The 19,257-nt window shown below is 34.9% G+C and overlaps 1 protein-coding gene across 2 annotated transcripts; it reads left to right on the forward strand.

Moving 5' to 3' along the window:
• Positions 1–6,908: 6,908 nt before the first annotated feature.
• LOC123632256 (vasoactive intestinal peptide) lies at positions 6,909–15,862 on the forward strand. Of its 2 annotated transcripts, none has more exons than XM_045542323.1 (7): positions 6,909–7,174; positions 8,381–8,497; positions 10,362–10,484; positions 11,460–11,564; positions 12,325–12,456; positions 13,264–13,350; positions 15,022–15,862. In XM_045542323.1, the coding sequence occupies exons 2-6, from the start codon at positions 8,391–8,393 to the stop codon at positions 13,307–13,309; spliced, it is 513 nt and encodes a 170-aa protein (XP_045398279.1). In that variant the 5' UTR covers positions 6,909–7,174; positions 8,381–8,390; the 3' UTR covers positions 13,310–13,350; positions 15,022–15,862. The 2 variants fall into 2 exon arrangements, with proteins under 2 accessions (XP_045398279.1, XP_045398280.1); XM_045542324.1 differs by having other exon boundaries at positions 12,328–12,456; positions 13,267–13,350.
• Positions 15,863–19,257: the final 3,395 nt, after the last annotated feature.

Consider the following 19,257-nt stretch of genomic DNA (forward strand, 5'->3'; position numbering starts at 1 on the left):
ACTAAAAATAAAGCTATGCTGAAAATTTTTGCACATGAGCTTTTTGTTCCTAGGATTATTTTATTACTTTCTTAACATAGTTTTCTAGAGTTGTAATCATTGAATTTGAGGATAGGAAGGAAGTATTGAACACAGGACCAAGAGAACCAAAAAATAAAGTAATTTAAAAAACCTTTGAGATTCAGACCAAATAGAGTTGAAATAAATACAATTTCAATCTCATTCATTCACTTATCTGAAATAGTCACTGAGCACCTATTATGTGTCAGCACCATGCTTTGCATCCTATAATTATCTGGTGGTATTGGAAATGTAATGCACTGTAATAATTTAGCATGCTCAGTGTTAGGCAAGGGAAATACAGTGTTAAATTGGAGCCTAAAAGTAGAGCACCTCACCCACATTTAATAGGAGAATGGGTTGAGATCCTTTGGGAAAAATGTTCTGTAAACTGGGACCTGAAGAATAAGAAGAGAATGGAATGGATGTTCCTGAGAGAGGAAATGGTAGGTGTGAAACACCAGAGGCAAGGAGAACACGGTGCTTCTGAGGGCCTGTATGTTGTTCTGTGTGGCTGAGAATAGGCTGTGGTAGGATGGGACAGGGACAAAAAGTGGCCACTGTTGGAAGCAGTGTGAGCTCGGCTTGCAAGCCTGGTACTGGGTTGGGACCTTAGTTTCAGAGCAATGAGGAACCAGAGGAAGGTTTTGAACAAGAGAGTGATCAGAGACATTTTGAGAGAAGATCACTTTGGCAGCACTGCGGAGAAGAGCTTGGAAGAAAAAAACCCGGAGCATCTGGTGAGGTTGTGCAGGAGAGGGAGAATAGAGACTTGGCCTTATTTAGTGAATCTTCAGTTTTGTCATGCAAAAAACTTGGAATCCCACATTTTATTTCCACTTCTTAAGTGATAGGAATTCCCATGTATATGATTGTCAGAGGTGATTGATGTCTGTGCCTACAAACACAGATAAATCCAAAAGTGTCTAATTCTCATTCCTTTCCCAAGAAAAATGCCAAAAATAGTCCTTTTTTATTTTCTTTCTTTCTTTCTTTTTTTTTTTGGAGACAGAGTCTCACTCTGTTGCCCAGGCTAGAGTGCCATGGTGTCAGCCTAGCTCACAGCAACCTCAAACTCCTGGGCTCAAGCAATCCTACTGCCTCAGCCTCCCAAGTAGCTGGGACTACAGGCATGCGCCACCATGGCCAGCTAATTTTTCTATATATATATTTTTAACTGTCCAGATCATTTCTTTCTATTTTTAGTAGAGACAAGGTCTCACTCTTGTTCAGGCTGGTCTCGAACTCCTGACTTCAAGTGATCCTTCCGCCTCAGCCTCCTAGAGTGCTAGAATTACAGGCGTGAGCCACTGAGCTCGGCCCAAAAATAGCCCTTGTGTGTGGAGAGAAGAAAGAAGCATCCTGTGCTTTTTCTGTCTAATATTTGGGTTCAGAACTGTTCCATAGAAAAACTAGGTTTCTCTTTTTCCCTGCAAGATGTTTCTTTGAGACCACCTAACTGTGGGCACTGCGGCCGTGCAGAGACTACCACGGATCTAGGAAACTATTTTCTGTTCTGATGCCTCTCACCAACAGAGGCAATAACTCATTTGGTTATTAGTCTGGATAACAGCTATTTCCAAAGAAATGTAAGTCACTGGGATTTAACTGCTAAGATCATCAATACATGTTAATCAAGCATCCAAGGTAAATCCAGATGACCACAGCAGAAAGGTAACCTCACCCTCTTCTCCATTCTTCCCTGTCACTTGGGGAGGAAAATGACATCCTCTATTCTGTGGGTTGTGAATTTACTGGCTTCACAATCCCCTTGAGCAAAGTCCCAATCTCAGCTCTGCTTTACTCATTAGAAGTCACTGGCCTCTTTGGGGTATGAAATTGCTATAATTTCTCAGAACAAAGTGACAGGACTAAATTACCTTAAATTCTTTCTAGCTGAAAATTATGGTTTTATGGGTCAGAAATTAGAACCACAGTCTCCCAGACTGGGAAGTACAGTGAAGTGACTACAGATACAGGATATTAGAATGATAATTATGAAGAAGAAAAAGTTTATCAAATAGCCACAGCTTCTGCTTCCCAGACAGTGAGAGTTTCTTTCCTGAGGGCCAGGCGCCAGGAGCCCTGGCGAGGCAGGGGCCATGTTTGCCTCAGGTCTCTTCCCCAGGGCTACTCTGCTACTCTTCACAAAGACCTTCATCTGGGTTTGATGTCCGGCTTGTGACAGCATGCTGACCTTTCCTCTGGACTTCTGTCAGCAGTGGATCCAGCTGCTTTTCCTGGAGGGACTTGAATAGTACCAAGGACCTGAATGTGCTTCTAATTTCTTTGTGTTTCAGCCACAATCTTCAAAAATCAATTATTCATTATTTAGACAGCCATGCTCGAGGCTAGAGTGACCATCCTCCAAACTTACACATTGATTACTTTAAGGAGTCTCCCAACTCAAGTCAAAAATATTACAACTTTGAAAATGTACAGGCTTTCTACAGCTATCCAATCCTAAAATTAAATGTCTCTGGATATACTTAGAAGTGTAAGGCAGGGTTCAGGAGTGAGAGTACACCAGGAAGGATGCAAATGACACTCTCCAAAGGTTAATGAAGGAGAGTTTAATAAAGGTTGAGGAGAGTTTCATAAATATATTAGAAGCAATGAGATGGCAAGGATCTCATGGACTAGCCTCAGCAGGAAGCTGTTGGCACCTCTAGGGCTGTGGGAGAGAGGCCACCTTGCAGACGCTGGGTCTTGAGGGAGGAATGTAGCATCTTTTAAACCATGCCAAGGGGGAAACATACCTAGAACTCTCTTTCTTCTCCTGTTTGGCCCCTTTGATTTCCAACCAGTGCCTCTCTTTCACTGAGTCCAACCAAAAGCCAGTGGACCACACACAAGGCATGGATGTTGCAGTCCCTAAAGGTCAGGCTCTAGGGAATGAAGGAGAGCAGAGAGGACCCAAAGGGACAAGTAGAGAATACACAGCAGAGGGCGCAGCTGGGTGGAAGCCTGTGGCATCAGATCTGTCCGAAGAGTAAGACAAAACTCAGGTACACTGGGAGGTCATGTAGGGCTGAGGCAAAATGAAAGAAACAAGCTGTTGGCCTGAGGGCCAAGGACTGGGTTGGGGAAGCCTACAGAGAGGAACTGGATGTCAAAGCTGGAGACCAGCTAGAACAATGGAAGGACGAAGTGACAGAGGATGGCACGTCCTGCCAGTGACAGGGTTGGCCTCCATCCTGCCTCCATGCTCTATTGCAGGATGAAGCTCAAAGTTACCAGCCTTCAGTCCCAGGGACTTTTTGAAATTGTTTTTGATACTCAGTGAGATATAGGGTCTTGGGCAGACTCCTCCTGGGCAAACCGTGGTTGTATGAAACTAAAGGTCATTGGTCAATCTTAGTAAATGGGATGGATAATGATGTCTTGGAGCTAAGCGAGAGGTTGTCTTCAATTAGATCATTTAGATCATTATGTGTCGAATTGCTTAATATTTATTAAGATATTTTTAGATTCCAGAATGAATTATAATTGGTAACTTTAAAGGGAAAAATGGCCTTTATTAAACATTATTTTCATCAAATCACTAATATGACAAGAAAACAAAATCCCGAAAATAAATTCAAATTTTCTAATTTAAAAGACTTGAAAGTATATATAATTTTAATATATACTCTAATATGTATGCTTTAAATATATAAACTTAAACAAATATGCATATACATCTTATATAAATGTATACTTTCATAAAAGTACCTTATGTATATTATATATACATGTGTATACATATATACACATCAATTTTGCACAATATTAATGTATATTATACATTAGATATATAAAAGTATATATACACAGATACATACTTCCTAATAAACGTATTGAAAGCTATTGGACTTAAGAATATGAAGGCAAACATATTGTCTTAAATACTTTCCAAACAGGAGATTCTAGACCAGGGATTGAAAACTCTTTTTGTGAAGGACCAAATAATAAACATTTTAGCCTTTGAGAGCTATACAATCTTTGTTGTAACCATTCAACGTTGCCATTGTAGCACAAAAGCAGCCATAGAGAATGCATATTTGATGAGCTTTATTTATAGATACTGTCCCAATAAAACTTTATTTATAGATACTGACACTTAACATTTCATATAATTTTCATGTGTCATAAAATACTATTCTTCTTTTAATTTTTTAAACTATTTAAAAATATAGATACCATTCTTACCTCTAGAGGTGTAAAAAACAGGGCAGTGGGCCCATTTGGCTCGCAGCCAGTAGTTTTCAGATCTCTGATCTAGATTAAACCTCTCCAGGATTCTTATGATAGACAGTGGACAGGTCTCAGGGATGGGTGTGCATTAGGGGAAGTTAGGCGGGCAAAACTGTCACATAAAGAGGCAGAAGAGCACAGTTTAGGCATATCATCCATATAGCAAGCAATAATTAGCTCTTTGTACTAAGGAAAACAATGGTAACCTGAATTCCTGCCAATCTCCTGAGCTTGAAAATTTCTTCCATCTGACTTCTTGCATCCAGTATGTTTTAGAATTTTAGTTTTCTTTTCCTGCCTTTTGTTCTGTTGATGAAAAAGGGGAAAAGGGGAGAGGAGATGCCAATATTTTTATGAGCATTCAATTTCATTATCTGACCTGTTGGCATCAATAATGGTGATAGCAACAGTTACAGAATATTATCAGTGCTTATTGGAAAGAAGGCTAAATCAAGATCAGAAGACCTATCTTTATATCCCATATTTATTACTAAACACACCTGAATGACCTGAATTTACTTAAACTTTTTGGTTTCAGTTTACTTATTTGTAAAAGAAGGATCTTGAGGATTTTTTCTACCTGTGTAAATGAATGATGATAGTTCTCCTTGTTACAAGTATCACTTTACTGCAAGGCCTTCAGGTAGAAAATAAATTCTGCTATAGACATGGGCAAATTGTGGAAGAATGTGTCAAAGTAAGGAAAAAGCAGATTTAAATAGTAAATTCACATTTGTTTGTGTTTACTGAGTTTCATAGAAACAAAGTGTTCAGAATAAATTCAACTACATTATTTTTTCTTATCTTTATTTTTCTGGAAGCATCCTTAGGTTAGCTGGTTAAAAGGCCTCTGGTTTACACTCCATTTTCTTGGAAAACAGAAAGAAACACATTTTTACAAAATCTGTGAATTAAGACTTTGAACCTGCAGATGGTGCTGTGATTCCACTTTGAAACTGTTTTGTGTTCTAGTTTAAATTCATAAGAAAAAGGCAGTTCTTTGATTTAGTTTATTTTTATCCAGAGGTAATAAAACTGAATTACTTCTCTTTATTTTTGTTTTTTATTATTATAATGGGGAAACTGTCTTTACTATTGAAAAAATACACTATAGTTACTCTTTGTGAATGTTAAGTGCTTGCTTAGACCAAATAATAATCAACTTTTATGTCCTTTTAAAAAATATTTTGTCTGCATATCTATCATTCAGCATTGATTTGTCTGTGATTCTCAATCAACTTACTTTGCTGTTGCTGTTCTTAAATAAAATTGCTTCTCTCAGAATTGGGTGACGAAGAGCTAAGGATAAAAAAATTCCATATGAGAACCATTTCAACCTCTAGTTTGTAATAATGAGGTAAAAAAAGATTTCCTGGAATTAAGCCACAGGAACTCTGGCTTAAGTCAGAGCTGTCAACTGGGAAACAAATTTCCAGACATTTTGAAATTTAATTCATTTAATTTTTCTTGTAACTGGATTAGAAAATATGATTAAGGATAGAAGGATATTCTTTCACTGGATCAGTCTGACTTTGAATAAAGCAAATAGATACTAAAATATTAAAGAAAGAAAGGGATTTTAGAGCCTTCTTCCCTATGGAACTTGCAAATAAAACTGTAAAAAGAAAACACATAGTAGAAATTTTTTAAATAAAGGGAAAGATAGCATTTTACTTTGTTTTGCATGGAATTATTCATGTGGCTGCATTTTTTATTTTAAAACCTGATTAGATGATGCTAGGCTACTTTGAATTAAAAATTCACAAGTAAAAGTTATGTATTTATCAAAGTACTATATAAATGCTTTCCAACTAATTCTTTGAAACGACTTTTCAAGTGACTGAGTCAGAAATGTTCAAACACCATTGTGTGTGTGTGTGTATGTGTGTGTGTGTGTGTGTTGGAAGTGGGTGTAGAAAACAAAATAATTCTACATAGTGCAAGAACTTGTTAAAATGACGAGAATAATCTTAAAAAGGAATAAAAATTAAATCCCTTGAGATATACAGTCTGATAATTTATTTTTTGATCATTTGATACAGTGTATATGAAAGTGCATTGGGAATTATGATACTTTATACAAATATGAAATAGCACTACTTTTACTGCTTTCTACACCAGTGTGAATATTTTACAATCTTAGAGACTTCCTGAAACTTTTATCATATGATTTGTGTCAACAAAAATGAAATGTAATAATAGAGAGGTGAAAAAATATTTCTAGATGTTTTTAAAAATAGGGTAGATTTCAAGAAAGATAGAATCAGGGTCTACATAAATAGCATAAAAATAACATGGCATTAAGAGAATTGATGCTTTTTAATAAAGGACAATTATACATTTATAAGCATAATGAGTATCAGTATTTGTTGCTTTCAGCATTTGTTCCTGCACATGAAGTCCTTATTTTCTGAAAGAATCCCAACGGCCCAGCTATAACACTGTAATCATTTTTCTTATGACTAATTAAAGATTAAAACATTTCACATAAAGCTTGTACCTTTTTTTGTTTAAAGAAAAGTAAATTTCCTCTTATCTTACGTCTTGAAGTTACCCACTATAAATTTATATAAATAAGACATAATGACAATTAAATAAGAACTTCAAGTCTTATTCATCCCATGGCCGTCATACTGTGACGTCTTTTAGAGAGCTTTGTGATTGCTCAGCCCTAAGTACAAGCCCTATAAAATGATGGGCTTTGAAATGCTGGTCAGTTTAGAGTGAAGAGCAGTAGCCAGCAACAAGAGCCAACCTTAAGCCAGTCCCAAGGGCAGAGCATTGTCAGAGCCTTCTTCTTACACCTAGGACTTCAGCACCTAGGACAGCTCCAACACTCTCCGGGACACAAAGCTCCCAAGGAACACTACTCAGCAAGGTAAGTGACATCTTTCTTTTCCCCTCCCGCCTCTGGAACTTTTATTACAATATATTGAATTTTTCCCTCTCTTGAAAAGAATTTTACAGTGTTCCTCCTTTGCAACAGCAAAAAGACAAGTTTCTCAAGTCACTTGGTAAGACTAGAAATACCTCAATTTCTCTCATATGAATAGATTTCCTAATTCTTTTGGCTGTAAGCTGTCTTACCCTGCTTGTTCTTTTACTAAAAAACTGATTTTAAAAATAATGCATTCAATTAAGGTTTGTTTGCCTGTATATAGATTTTCAACTGAAGGGTTTAGTGGATACATTTGTTTTGAAGTTTGTAACTTATTTTTAAAGTGCTGTTTTTTTCTATTTCATATGTTGGTTAAGTCAACCTAAGAAGTATTTTTTTTCTTTATGTTAAGTTTAAATGCTGTGATTTTTATAAGAAGTAAGAGAAACAGACCTTGAATTCTTAAGTTTTCTTCTGGAAATTATTAGAAATGAAATGTGTAAGTAGGTTAAATGCAAAAAACACAAGCCTTGCTATTAATATATTTTTATTTTATGGAAAAATTTATTTCAATGACAATATTTATTTTGGATATTAATATTGACTATTGAATTAAGTTGTTCAAACCCAGACTTAAGGAAATAAATTCCCAGTAATATCTACAATTATGAAAGGAAAAAGAAATGCATATGCAAAATCTTTTTGATATTGGTATGTGTATATACATTATATTCATACACATATACACCAAGAACAGAAGAGTTATTAAATAGATGATACTCTAGTTTTATATTAGTTTGATACTAAAAGCTTAAAGTAGAAGAAAATCAATTTCTTGAAGCTGTTTTCCTTAGTCAAAAAAGATGCTAAACTTGGATGCTACAACTCTGTTGTAAAAAAATTGTCTCCAGGGCTATTTCCAACACTATAAAAGTATGGCATTCAATACATACCTGGGCCAGCCGTATGGCTGATGATAGGCAGCAGATGAAAATAAAAGTAAAAAATAATTTTTATTCAAGCACCTGTCACTGAGAGAAATCTTGATTTTAAAAAGTAAAAATATTGCAGTTTAATTCTTCCTATAAAATAAAAATTACTTCTTCCAAACTTGCAAGAGCCATTGAAAATTACTGCTATACACTCAGAATTACCTTGCTGGTGACAGCTGTGGTTGGAAGAGCTGATGTGGTTCTCTCTCTTTAGAAGCACAGAAATGCAGACCAGAAGTAAGCCCCAGCTGCTCGTGCTGCTGACGCTTTTCAGTGTGCTCTTCTCACAAACGTTGGCCTGGCCTCTTTTCGGGGCACCTTCTGCTCTGAGGTAAGTTCTCTTTCAGTTCAGAGAGTTGACCATTCCTTCTTCATCTAACTGGGAATTTCCTATATGTTATTCTGGACAAAACTAAATATTTTAAATTATAAATTATTTATTTAAATTTTTTAATTGGCGTGTTGAGCAAGTTTTTCTTCTCAACATCACGTCAACATAATCATTCTCAGTCCTGGAATTCACTTTCGGGGCATGAGAGATGTGGTCAGTGATTGGTTTTACCGGTAGGGTGGGTCACATTTCCAAACATGGTAAAAGGGATATTTGACTTTCCTTTCTTTCAAAACCAGTTTTGGGTAAATAATAAACTTTTATCTATTGTCATCTCAGTTCAGTTCAGTTTCCGGTAGAAAAATAGCTGATTAGTTGCCAACCACAATTTAGTTCATTTTCAAGATGAATCAGTAAATAACTATAAGATTAGTAGTTGATTAGTCAAACATATATAAAATCATGTTGGACAGAAATATATCTAGGCAGAATCAATTTGCCAAAACTAAAAATGTGTGATGATTGATCTACTGAGATATATACCCCCAATGAGTAAATTTTCAGGTACTTGGTTCGAACTATAATTCCTTAGTTCTACTGTCCTGTATGTTGTATTCTATATTCAAATTCATAAATTATAACATAACTCATATTTAAAAATTTATTTGAAATAAAATAAATTTATGCTAAAAAAGTAAATAGTAAACAAAAGATATATTAGCTTGGATCTTTCTTCCAGTTTACAGGCACCACTATATCTAAAGGCAAAATAATCTTTTTTTTTTTTTTTTTTTTTTGCTTATTTGCTCATTCCTGATTTTTTGCTTAAGGTAGACTTATGCTCAATAGAGTGAATAATCACTTAGCTGTTAGTGTTCTAACAGCTGTTATAAATCTGTTTAAAGCCAGCTCCTGTGTTGCTTTGGTAACTAAATAGAATGGTTCTATCACAACAGAGGTACAATCACAAGAATGCTGAAGTTGGTATTGGTTGCCAGTCCTCAGACCAACAGAGGACTACTTGTTACAGACTACCAATTGTCACATCACCAAAATACACACAAGTACCAATGAGATGGCACAGTCCTTGAAAGTTTACCCTAATGGCAAAAATATACACAAAAAAATTATAATAATGTGCTGGTGTTGCATCCACAAACATAGTCACATTTCATATATAGGAATGACTATTTTAAATCTTCCAGTATAAGGTTGCATATCCCTTAATGTGTTAATACATAAGATCAGAAGCCAGAGGGCACCACAAAATTATTGAATTTGAGTAACTATTCATAGATGAAGAGATTCTTTGGACTTAGTCAATACAGAGAAATATGTCATGTCAAAGTAAATCTTTGAAGCAAAGGTTAGGGACCCAGAGAAAGAAAAGCAGTTAATACTCAGGTCTTGAGAAATGTTTGGAACAAATGATGCTAAACATCATTAAATACATGAATTGTTATCAGTTCTCACATTGATTAAAAATTTTTAAGTTTCCATTTTGCATAAAATCTTTTTACTTGTGAAATTTGACTTTAAAAAGTGAAGATATTCTTGGTGTAGTGAAGTACACCAAGGAAGTGAAGTTTGCTTAATGCTCTGATAACACTGAATTAAATAGCTTTTATGTTTGGTATATGCAACTTATAAAAATTGCATGACATCTATTTTATAGGATAATAAAAATTTCACTACTTATATCATCATCATTAACCATAGGAGCTATTAAGTCAAATTATGCTATTCTTACATTGCAGATAGGTAGTACTCCTCAAGATTTTAAGTATCTTATTTTACCAAAACCATCAGCACTATATTCTGAGGAAGGAATGTATTATACTTCTTGTATATTTTCCCCAAATAGGTTGGGTGACAGAATACCATATGAAGGAGCAAATGAACCTGATCAAGTTTCATTAAAAGCAGACACTGACATCTTGCAAAATGCATTAGCTGAAAATGACACACCCTATTATGATGTATCCAGGTGAGTTTATTTTTATAAAACTATGCAAGTGAGTTGTATGTTAGAAAATATATTTTAGAAATGTATAATAAACGTTCTAATTTTATTTCACTAAGAAGCTATTCCTATAGCATAACACTACAGATTTCCATGTGTCATGGGCTTTTTTCAGCCTGATTTATTGGAGCTCTTGCAGCTGCACATGATTCCCATGTAGGTGGGTTGTAACCAGCCAGGATGAGCACATCATTCATTTACATTCTGCTGCACATAATTCCAGCATCACACATTGTAATGTAATCCTGATAAAACTGCAGCATTTATGGCCATGATGAAGGAGGTGCTAAAGAAAAAGTTTCATCTCTATGTAAAGAAAAGCTGTCTACTAGTTAGAGTTATTCATTCATAGAACTGTTTGTCTGGAGCAGTCATCTAATACAAATCGAGCAGCTCTATACAAAGTATTAAAGGTTCCTAATTTGGATGGAAAGTTGGGTTGAATATGCCATAAGACCCTGTCTATCTTAAGAGCTTTTGTTTCCAAATATTTTAGCAGAAGCAATAGCAAAAAGGTATAACAAGTTTGTGAACATGCCAAAATCGGGGTATTTTCCCATTGCATATATTTTTTTCAATGTAACAGAAATAAAGTACCATAAATAAGTAGAAACTAATTTAAATATATTATATCTTTCACACGAATATTGCTTAGAGAATAATTTAAAGATTTTATGAGGAAGTAGTATTGAAATACACTTCTAGAAAAGTTCATTTCTTTAATTTTTCAAAGTCTTAAGCTAGAAATACAGAATATAACTTGATGTAAGTGCCTAGAGAGTAACTTTTTTGGCGTGTTAGGAAACTTCCTTTTGGACTTGAGATTTAGTGAAAAGTTTTCACAATAAGCTAATAAATTTCTCTGTTATTTAATACACCAAAATAACATGCTAGAAAACCATGTACAAAATAATAGCTATCTTTTCTTCCCTGTTTTAGAAATGCCAGACATGCTGATGGAGTTTTCACCAGTGACTTTAGCAGACTCTTGGGTCAACTTTCTGCCAAAAAATACCTTGAGTCCCTCATCGGAAAACGAGTTAGGTAAAGAGAATGTACTATTTTTACTGAAGTGTTATAATTACTCAATCTGCAAATTACGTTTTCACTCCTAACAAGTTATTTACCTAGTTGAAAATTGATAACTCTTTGATAATGTTTAATTTGGTTAAATAAAATAAATTGTATTTTTGAATAAATATTTCAGGCTCATATATTAAGGAAATATGGCTTTTGATAATGTTATACTCATTGACTCCAGACACACTTATTTTTCTTACATGGAAATCACTTACAAACCTGCAATCAAATTGAATCTAAGTGAAAAATATGTAAGAAATAGTAAAAACTGAAGCAAATGATATGGTCAATGACAGTACTTGCTTTTTACTTTCTGCTCAAACCAAGTACAGGGCGATTCTTTCTTTAAATGGCCAATAGCTGAATATTTACATGACACTGCTGAGGGTATCATAGCTTCTAAAGAAGCATTTATTTTAAAAAAATTCCTTTCAATGGCAAAATACAACTTTAAGTATTCTCCAATTCTTGTTTTTTCCTTAATTATATGCTCAGAGCAGAATATGTCTTAAGGCAGTCCCAGGTCATGCCAAAATATGTTAGATTGATTATTTCTTCCTCCCCTATCCTTGGGTTTAGTTGTATTTTTCTTTTAGTCTTTTTATAATAGAAATGAGTTGGGTGTTGGAATTCCTTTTTATCTGACTCCAAGAAATTTGGAATATTTGTGCATTCATCATTTCTTTTTAAAACTCTTTGATTTTCTTTCCCTCATATTCTTTAGCAGTAACATCTCAGAAGACCCTGCACCAATCAAACGTCACTCAGATGCAGTCTTCACTGACAACTATACTCGCCTTAGAAAACAAATGGCTGTAAAGAAATACTTGAACTCAATTCTGAATGGAAAGAGGAGGTAAAGAAAAAGAGAACTTGCTAAAATTAGAAATTATAAGTGACTCAAAATATAAGATACATATGGAGACCTAGCTCTCTCTCTCTCATTCTATCTATATTATACGAAGCAGTAATTCTCAACCTTGGCTGACATTAGACTACCGTGGAGAATTTTTAAAATACCGATTTCTGGGCCTTACACAAAACCAAACTGGGGGTGCAACCCTAGACATAGGTATTTTTTAAGAGCTCCCCAGTTGACTCTGCTATGCCACCAGTGTTTAAAATGATAATTATAGAGAGATCTGGTCTGAATCTAGGACCAGGTTTTATAAAAAGTGCTGATTTTTAAAACATGTAAAGTGCAATCAATTAGAAATTTGGTAATACATGGAACTCCCTTCATGTGCATATTAAATACTCTTATTTAATCCAACTAAACTGTTCGGGTATTTTGTATATTTAGAGTCTGTAAATTCTATGTCTCTCTGTGTTGTGTAAATACTGGACACAAAATATAGGCAGTGAAGTGCTTTCTTTTTATTCCAGTTATTTTTGTTTGCCTGGTGACTATTAAGGATAATTCTATTTGGGTGAGATGAGTCAAGGTAACTCTCTTTGCCCACTATATTATAATTCTGTAAGAATAATTTTAGACAGTCTCAGGAACAATTCATAGATACTAACTAATCTCAAAGATAATTGTTTAGCTCCCAGTACACTTTACTGAGCACAGAGAACAGCAGCCATTATGTCATAATTGTTTCTTTAGATCCTTTTCACCTAAGAGCCTTAACATGCACAATTTTCTTTTTCTGGTCTGCAGCAGTGAGGGTGAATCTCCTGACTTCCCTGAAGAGTTAGAAAAATGATCAAAAGCTCTTTTCAGCAAAGCTGATGACAATGTCCCATGGTGGGTATACCTGTACATCTTTACTATATCCTTCAGCACCCAATTATGTAAATACGAGTCACTTGGTAAGAAATATCTTAGGGTTAAATGATTTCTGAACATGAGACCTCATCTAAGAAGGACACTTCCCCCAACACAGTAGACAGCTTAAAATGATTCATGCAATGTTTTCATCACAATGAGCAAACGGTTTGGTATCTGAATCGTACTCCAAGTTTACTCAGATATATTCCTATCTTGTGTCAAGATAAAAAAATGGAAGAGCCTCATTCACATTTATGAGAAAAACTGGCTTCCTTTTTGGGAATCCACCATGCTGTTTTTATTAATTTAAGGTCTAGTCTCATGATTGACTGGTAGCACCTCATTTAAGTCCAGCGAAATACCACCAAATTATAACATAGCTTAGTATTATGAAAACACCAAGGTGCCCTAGGTCTAATTGTATTCCTTGAAACATAGCAAACTTCATGTAGCAAAAGTCAAATTTAGCTTGTTTTACCTATAAAGTGAGTGTAGACATTATGTCCCCAATAGCATTCACTGGTAAGTATTTTTTTTGAATAAAGAAAACATGCATAGATTTTTTTCCTTTGTGAAGTGTTAAGTTTGTTATCAAAATTTATTTTATATAAATGTGGGTACAAGGCATATTTCTTTCCTGAGTTATGTTACATTAATGTTTACATTATCTCATAAAAATCCATAATACTTGGCAAGTGCTTAAAGAAATTTCTTGTCATGGCCATAGCAAAGGTTAGCATGTGTTTCTCTAAAGGGCTGTCAGCTTTGTGGGCTAGTGATTTCTGCTATAACGACTTAACTCTGCTACTGTGGCACGAAAGCAGCCACAGATATATGTAAAATGAATAGGAGTGGCTGGGTTCCAATAAAACTTTATTCATAAAACCTGAAGATGGGCCAGATTCTAATCCCTAACTGTGTCAAGGAGATTAAACTATCCCCACTCTCAGATCAAAGGAAACTGATGGTCTTACCTCAGTTCCTGGTGTGGTTATCTAAGATTTTTGAGAGAGTCATCAAAAGCGGACAGGTGACACCTGAGCAATTGGTTGTGTTTTTCTACTAATTACCCTTTATCTCTAAGAGAGATACACCCTGAGAGAGGAAAAAGTGCTGCCCGCACCAATTCCTTATCATGTGTAGAGAAACAAGTCCTTTTGCCCAAAGAAGAAAGTTAATCATATCTGGCTTCTTGAAAAAAATATTTATAAGAAGAAGCCTTCTTCATCAAGTTAAGAAATACAAAAGACACTAAAATATAAAGGAGAATTGATTAATCACTCTCTCCTTTGTAAACTGCAAGGTCACTTAGGAGATTCCATCCTCCATTCTTTTCTTTTCCAAATGAATGGTTTTGGACAAATTCTTTGAAGAGGAAATCCTGTGGGTCGTCCATCTGTGAAATTACAAGTGAATAATTATTAATGACTAATTAGAGAGTCCCTTCACATTCCAGCTCCTTTCGGATAATCAGCCTTCTGGAAAGTGCCCTCTCGATATATCCCACAACAAGATCCCCTGCCACAGGCTGCTAACAAGGGACAAAGGGATATAGATCTTTATCCAATGAATAGATGAGTGAATCAAACTAAGATGCTGTAAATAAAAACATTTTTATGCCTAAAGCAACAATTCTTTCTTTTTCAGAATTCTTGAAGGAAAATGACAACATAATTAAATTTTGAATTCTACATAAGTAATTCAAGAAAACAACTTCAATATCAAAACCAAATAAAATATATTGTGTTGTGAATATTGTGATTTATTTTATGTAATGTAATGACTGTGATGTTTACATTGTAAATATTATTTGAGAGTTCTAAATTTTGTCTTTAACTCATAAAAAGCCTGTAATTTCATATGCTGTATATCCTTTCTAAAAGACTATATTTAATGATAAGTGAATACTAGTTTAATTCCAATTATATGAGACGTTTTGGAAGAGTAGTAATAGAACAAAATTGATGTGTGTATTTATAGAGTGTATTTAACTATTCAGAAGAGTAGAGCAGATAATTAGTGCATCTAAGTTTGAATGTTAAGCAGATAGAATGCTGTGTCAAATAAACCTCAGAATGTCTAAGAGGATAACAACAGTGAAGATCAAAAGACATTCTTCCAAAAATATTTTCAGAAAATCTTATGTTTCCACATTTACAGGCAATCTTTATTTTTAAGGGAGATTTAAAACCCTCAGATTTGGATTGCTAATCACCAAAGCCTTTCCTCTGATCTAGTGTTTCAGTTAAGAAAAATGATCCCTGCTTCTGACATCAGACCTTCCCTTTATGCTTGTGTTAAGTATGTGTAAATGTAAATGGAATGGACACTTGTTTTTCAGTAATAGATGTTTTTTCCATAATCACTTAGAATAATGCTTTGGTCATATCAGCTTCCTTCAGTGAAAGTACATTTGGAGACACAACTATTTTTCCAAAATGATTGTAAGAAATGAAATATAGAAAATAAAGACTTTATCATTGCAAATTCTTTCTTTTGTTTTGATTCATTTAAATGATTTAATAGTAACTCATTTGAAGCACTAAAGTTTCAGGCAGTGGATAGTTTTTGTGATATTTGAGGTTGTTGATTGTGTGCGATCTCTATACTAATGGTAAATTAAATAAGAGAGAAATTCTTTCTCACATAGGGCCAGAAGGAGATGTCAAGGGTTAGCATGATGGTTCTGCCCCATGAAGTACATGATAATCTAAATCCTTTCCAGCTCATCACTTATCTTCTAGGGTATGGCCCTTTTCTACAAGATCCAAAATTGCAGCTAGAGTTCCAGCCATCTTACCTGCATTCCAGGCAACAAGATGGAGGAAGAGGCATGGAAGAAGAGGGCACAAAAGGCATATGTTGCTTCTCTTTGAACTGATATCCCCTTGACTAGGACATAGTCTTATGGCCACAGTCATTTGCAAGAGAGGCTGGGAAACGTTGTTGTTTTTTTTTTTTTTCTTTTTCTGTGTGCTTATATGCTCACCTTAAAACTGAAGCTCTATTAATATAAAACAAGGAAAGAAAGATTTATGTGAAGATTTTTAAAAATCTCAGTCTATGAATCTTAATTCTCACCAAAAAGTCTGAAAAAAATGACAAAGAAAGTGAGATTCAGACCCTAACCATTCATGAAGCAGCATTATCACCACAGGGCAAAGCTTTGCTCGGTTTCATTTGCTGTCATAAGAACAAACAGCTGTATCAAGAGGGACTAGTCTAAAACTACCAACAATTGCAAAGGAGTTTACACAAGTTGAAGTGAATTGGATTTTTTGTATCTTTTGTTCTTATCTGATTCCACAAATTATTAAATATTTATTAGGTGACTTTTCTATGAGAAGCACTGCAGTGAAAACAGAAAATTTCTAGGTGTTACTTGCGTATAAGAAACTTATAAAGAACAAATGAGGGCATAATTTGAAAGTATAGATAAAAAGTTTTAATTTTGTCTTATTAATGCAAATCTTTTCAATTTATTCATTATTCCTTCAAGAAATATTTATTCAATGACTCTGATGTGTCATTTAGATACCCGAGAGAGTGCTCTAAGCAAACGGAGTAGCAAGAGCAAATGTGGGAACAGTCCTGGCATATCTAGATAGCAGGGAAGTCCGTATAGACAAAGCAATGTGAGCTAGACAGGGAGCGAGCAGGAGATGAGATCAAAGAGGTTATTAAGGACTGCACTTTGCAGGGCTCACAGGCCACAGCAAGGATGTGGGAAGTGAGATGAGGAGATATGGCAGAGTTTTGGACAAAGATGTGATATTATCTGAGCTACAATTTAACTGGATCATTCTGGATGCTCTACTAGGGATAGAGTGAAGGGGTGTTAAAGCTGGGAGCAGGAAGACAAACTAGGAGAAAACTGCTATAAATCAGGTAGCAGATGATGGCAGCCGCCAGGGCAGAAGCACTGGGGATAGTGAGAAGGGGAGTCTGAATGTATCTTGAAAGTAGAGTCAAGTTTTTGTAAGGATACCAGTCATATTGATCAGGGCCCATGCAAATAACCTCATTTTAAATTGATTTTCTCTGTAAAACCAAACGTATCTCCAAATAAGGTCACATTCTGAGAGAGTGGGGTTAAGGACTTCCACACACAAGTTTTAGGAGACACAATTCAATCTATAATACTGGGGCACTCCAACATTAAAAGGCTGGAGTTTTGAGAAACAAAAGGAGTAAAGAAGACTAAGTAGAGAAGCTAGTGAAATCGGACAAAAACAGGAGTGTTTTATCCTGGGGAAAAAGTGAAGAAAGTCTTTCAAGGAAGAGGGCACAATTAACAGAGTCAAACGCTGCTGCAGTATAAAGTAAGACTCATATACTGATTTATTCAAGAAGTAGTTATAAGAAACCTACTATGTACCCAGTGCTGTTTTAGATTCCAATGAGACAGCAGTGAACAAAACAGACAAAAATTCCTGCCTTCATGGAGTTTAGGGAAACAGATGATTAAAATTAGTTAAATGAAATATGTACTGCATCAGAAGTATGGTAAGTGCTAAGGAGAAAAATTAATACATACAAAGAGGATATGAAGTGTTTGAAAGGAAGGTTGAAATTTTAGGTGTGGTTCCCAGAAAAGGCCTCACAAGAAGGTGAATATTAAGAAAATCTCTGAAAGAAGTGAGAGAACCGGCATCAAGTCTCTATGGGCAGATCATTCTAGACAGAGGAAATATTAGATACAAAAGGTCTTTAAAGATCTTCTCTTCCGATACAGTCACATTCTGTGGTCACATTCTGAGGTGTAAGGAGGTCAACATATGAATTTCAGGGGAATCAATTCAGCCCATGACACCACTGATGTAAAGTCAAAAGCAAGAACAGGAAACACCAATGTGTGGAGTTCCCTTCTTTTTATGTTTCCTATTATTAAATGTCTGTATCAGTAAGAAATCGTTCTTGCTTATTATTGAAAGACATTTCATCACAACATATTGGTATATACTAATAACAAATCATGCACTTTTTATTATGTTTTTTCTGTTACAGAAAATCTCTGAAACTTTTAGCATGATCCTATCACAGAAAAAATTTCACTTTTGCTGTTATGATTATTTGTTGTTATTTTAAAATGTAAATAAAGTTATGAAAAATACAAAACAACTTATAATTTTGGAAATTCCTGAGAATCCCTGCCAATTCTGATTGATCTTTCCTGAATACTAAAGATTAATATTTGTCAGGAATTTGGAAACACTATAGCTGAGGGCAAGATTGTGGAAGGGCCTAAATACAGGGGCATAAATTGAAGGCTTGCATACAAGATTGTTGATCTCTCACCCTTGATAGAGAATGCTCAAATTCCTGGATGCCCAGAGGAATAATAATTAGAGAGTTACTCTCTAAAGAAATGGAAAAAAAACTGCTTCGGGAGAATAGCATGGCAATTGTGGAAGTTGAACCCCAGAGTTAAATCTTCTCCCATTTGGGGTCACCCTGAGGTATATCTTTGATCTCTACCTGCTCAGCCTAAAAAGAAACTGGCAAATAACTTCATCCCCACGTAGAAATCCCAGTCATATTTCTAGCTACTTCTTCCTTGGTTTCCTCCCCTTCTTTTCTTTAAATACTTTTTCCAATAGATCTTAAGTTAATAGTGGAAGATGCTATCATAAATGCTGAATATGAGTGAACAACCAAGAATCTCTGGACATTTAAGGAAAACTTGAAGAAAGAAAGAGCAGAGTTTAAAAATAATAAATATGGATCAAAAAGAGATGGTAGAGAACAAAAGATAAGGTCTAAGAGATAATGAAGAAAATACTGCATATAAAAAGAAGATCTTAATATAGGAACAGAGAAGAAAAATCTTGTTGACTTTAAAAACTGCATAAATCAAAATAAAATTTAATAGAAGAGTATGTT

Source organism: Lemur catta, chromosome 2 (assembly GCF_020740605.2).
Source record: "Lemur catta isolate mLemCat1 chromosome 2, mLemCat1.pri, whole genome shotgun sequence".
NCBI lineage: Eukaryota > Metazoa > Chordata > Mammalia > Primates > Lemuridae > Lemur > Lemur catta.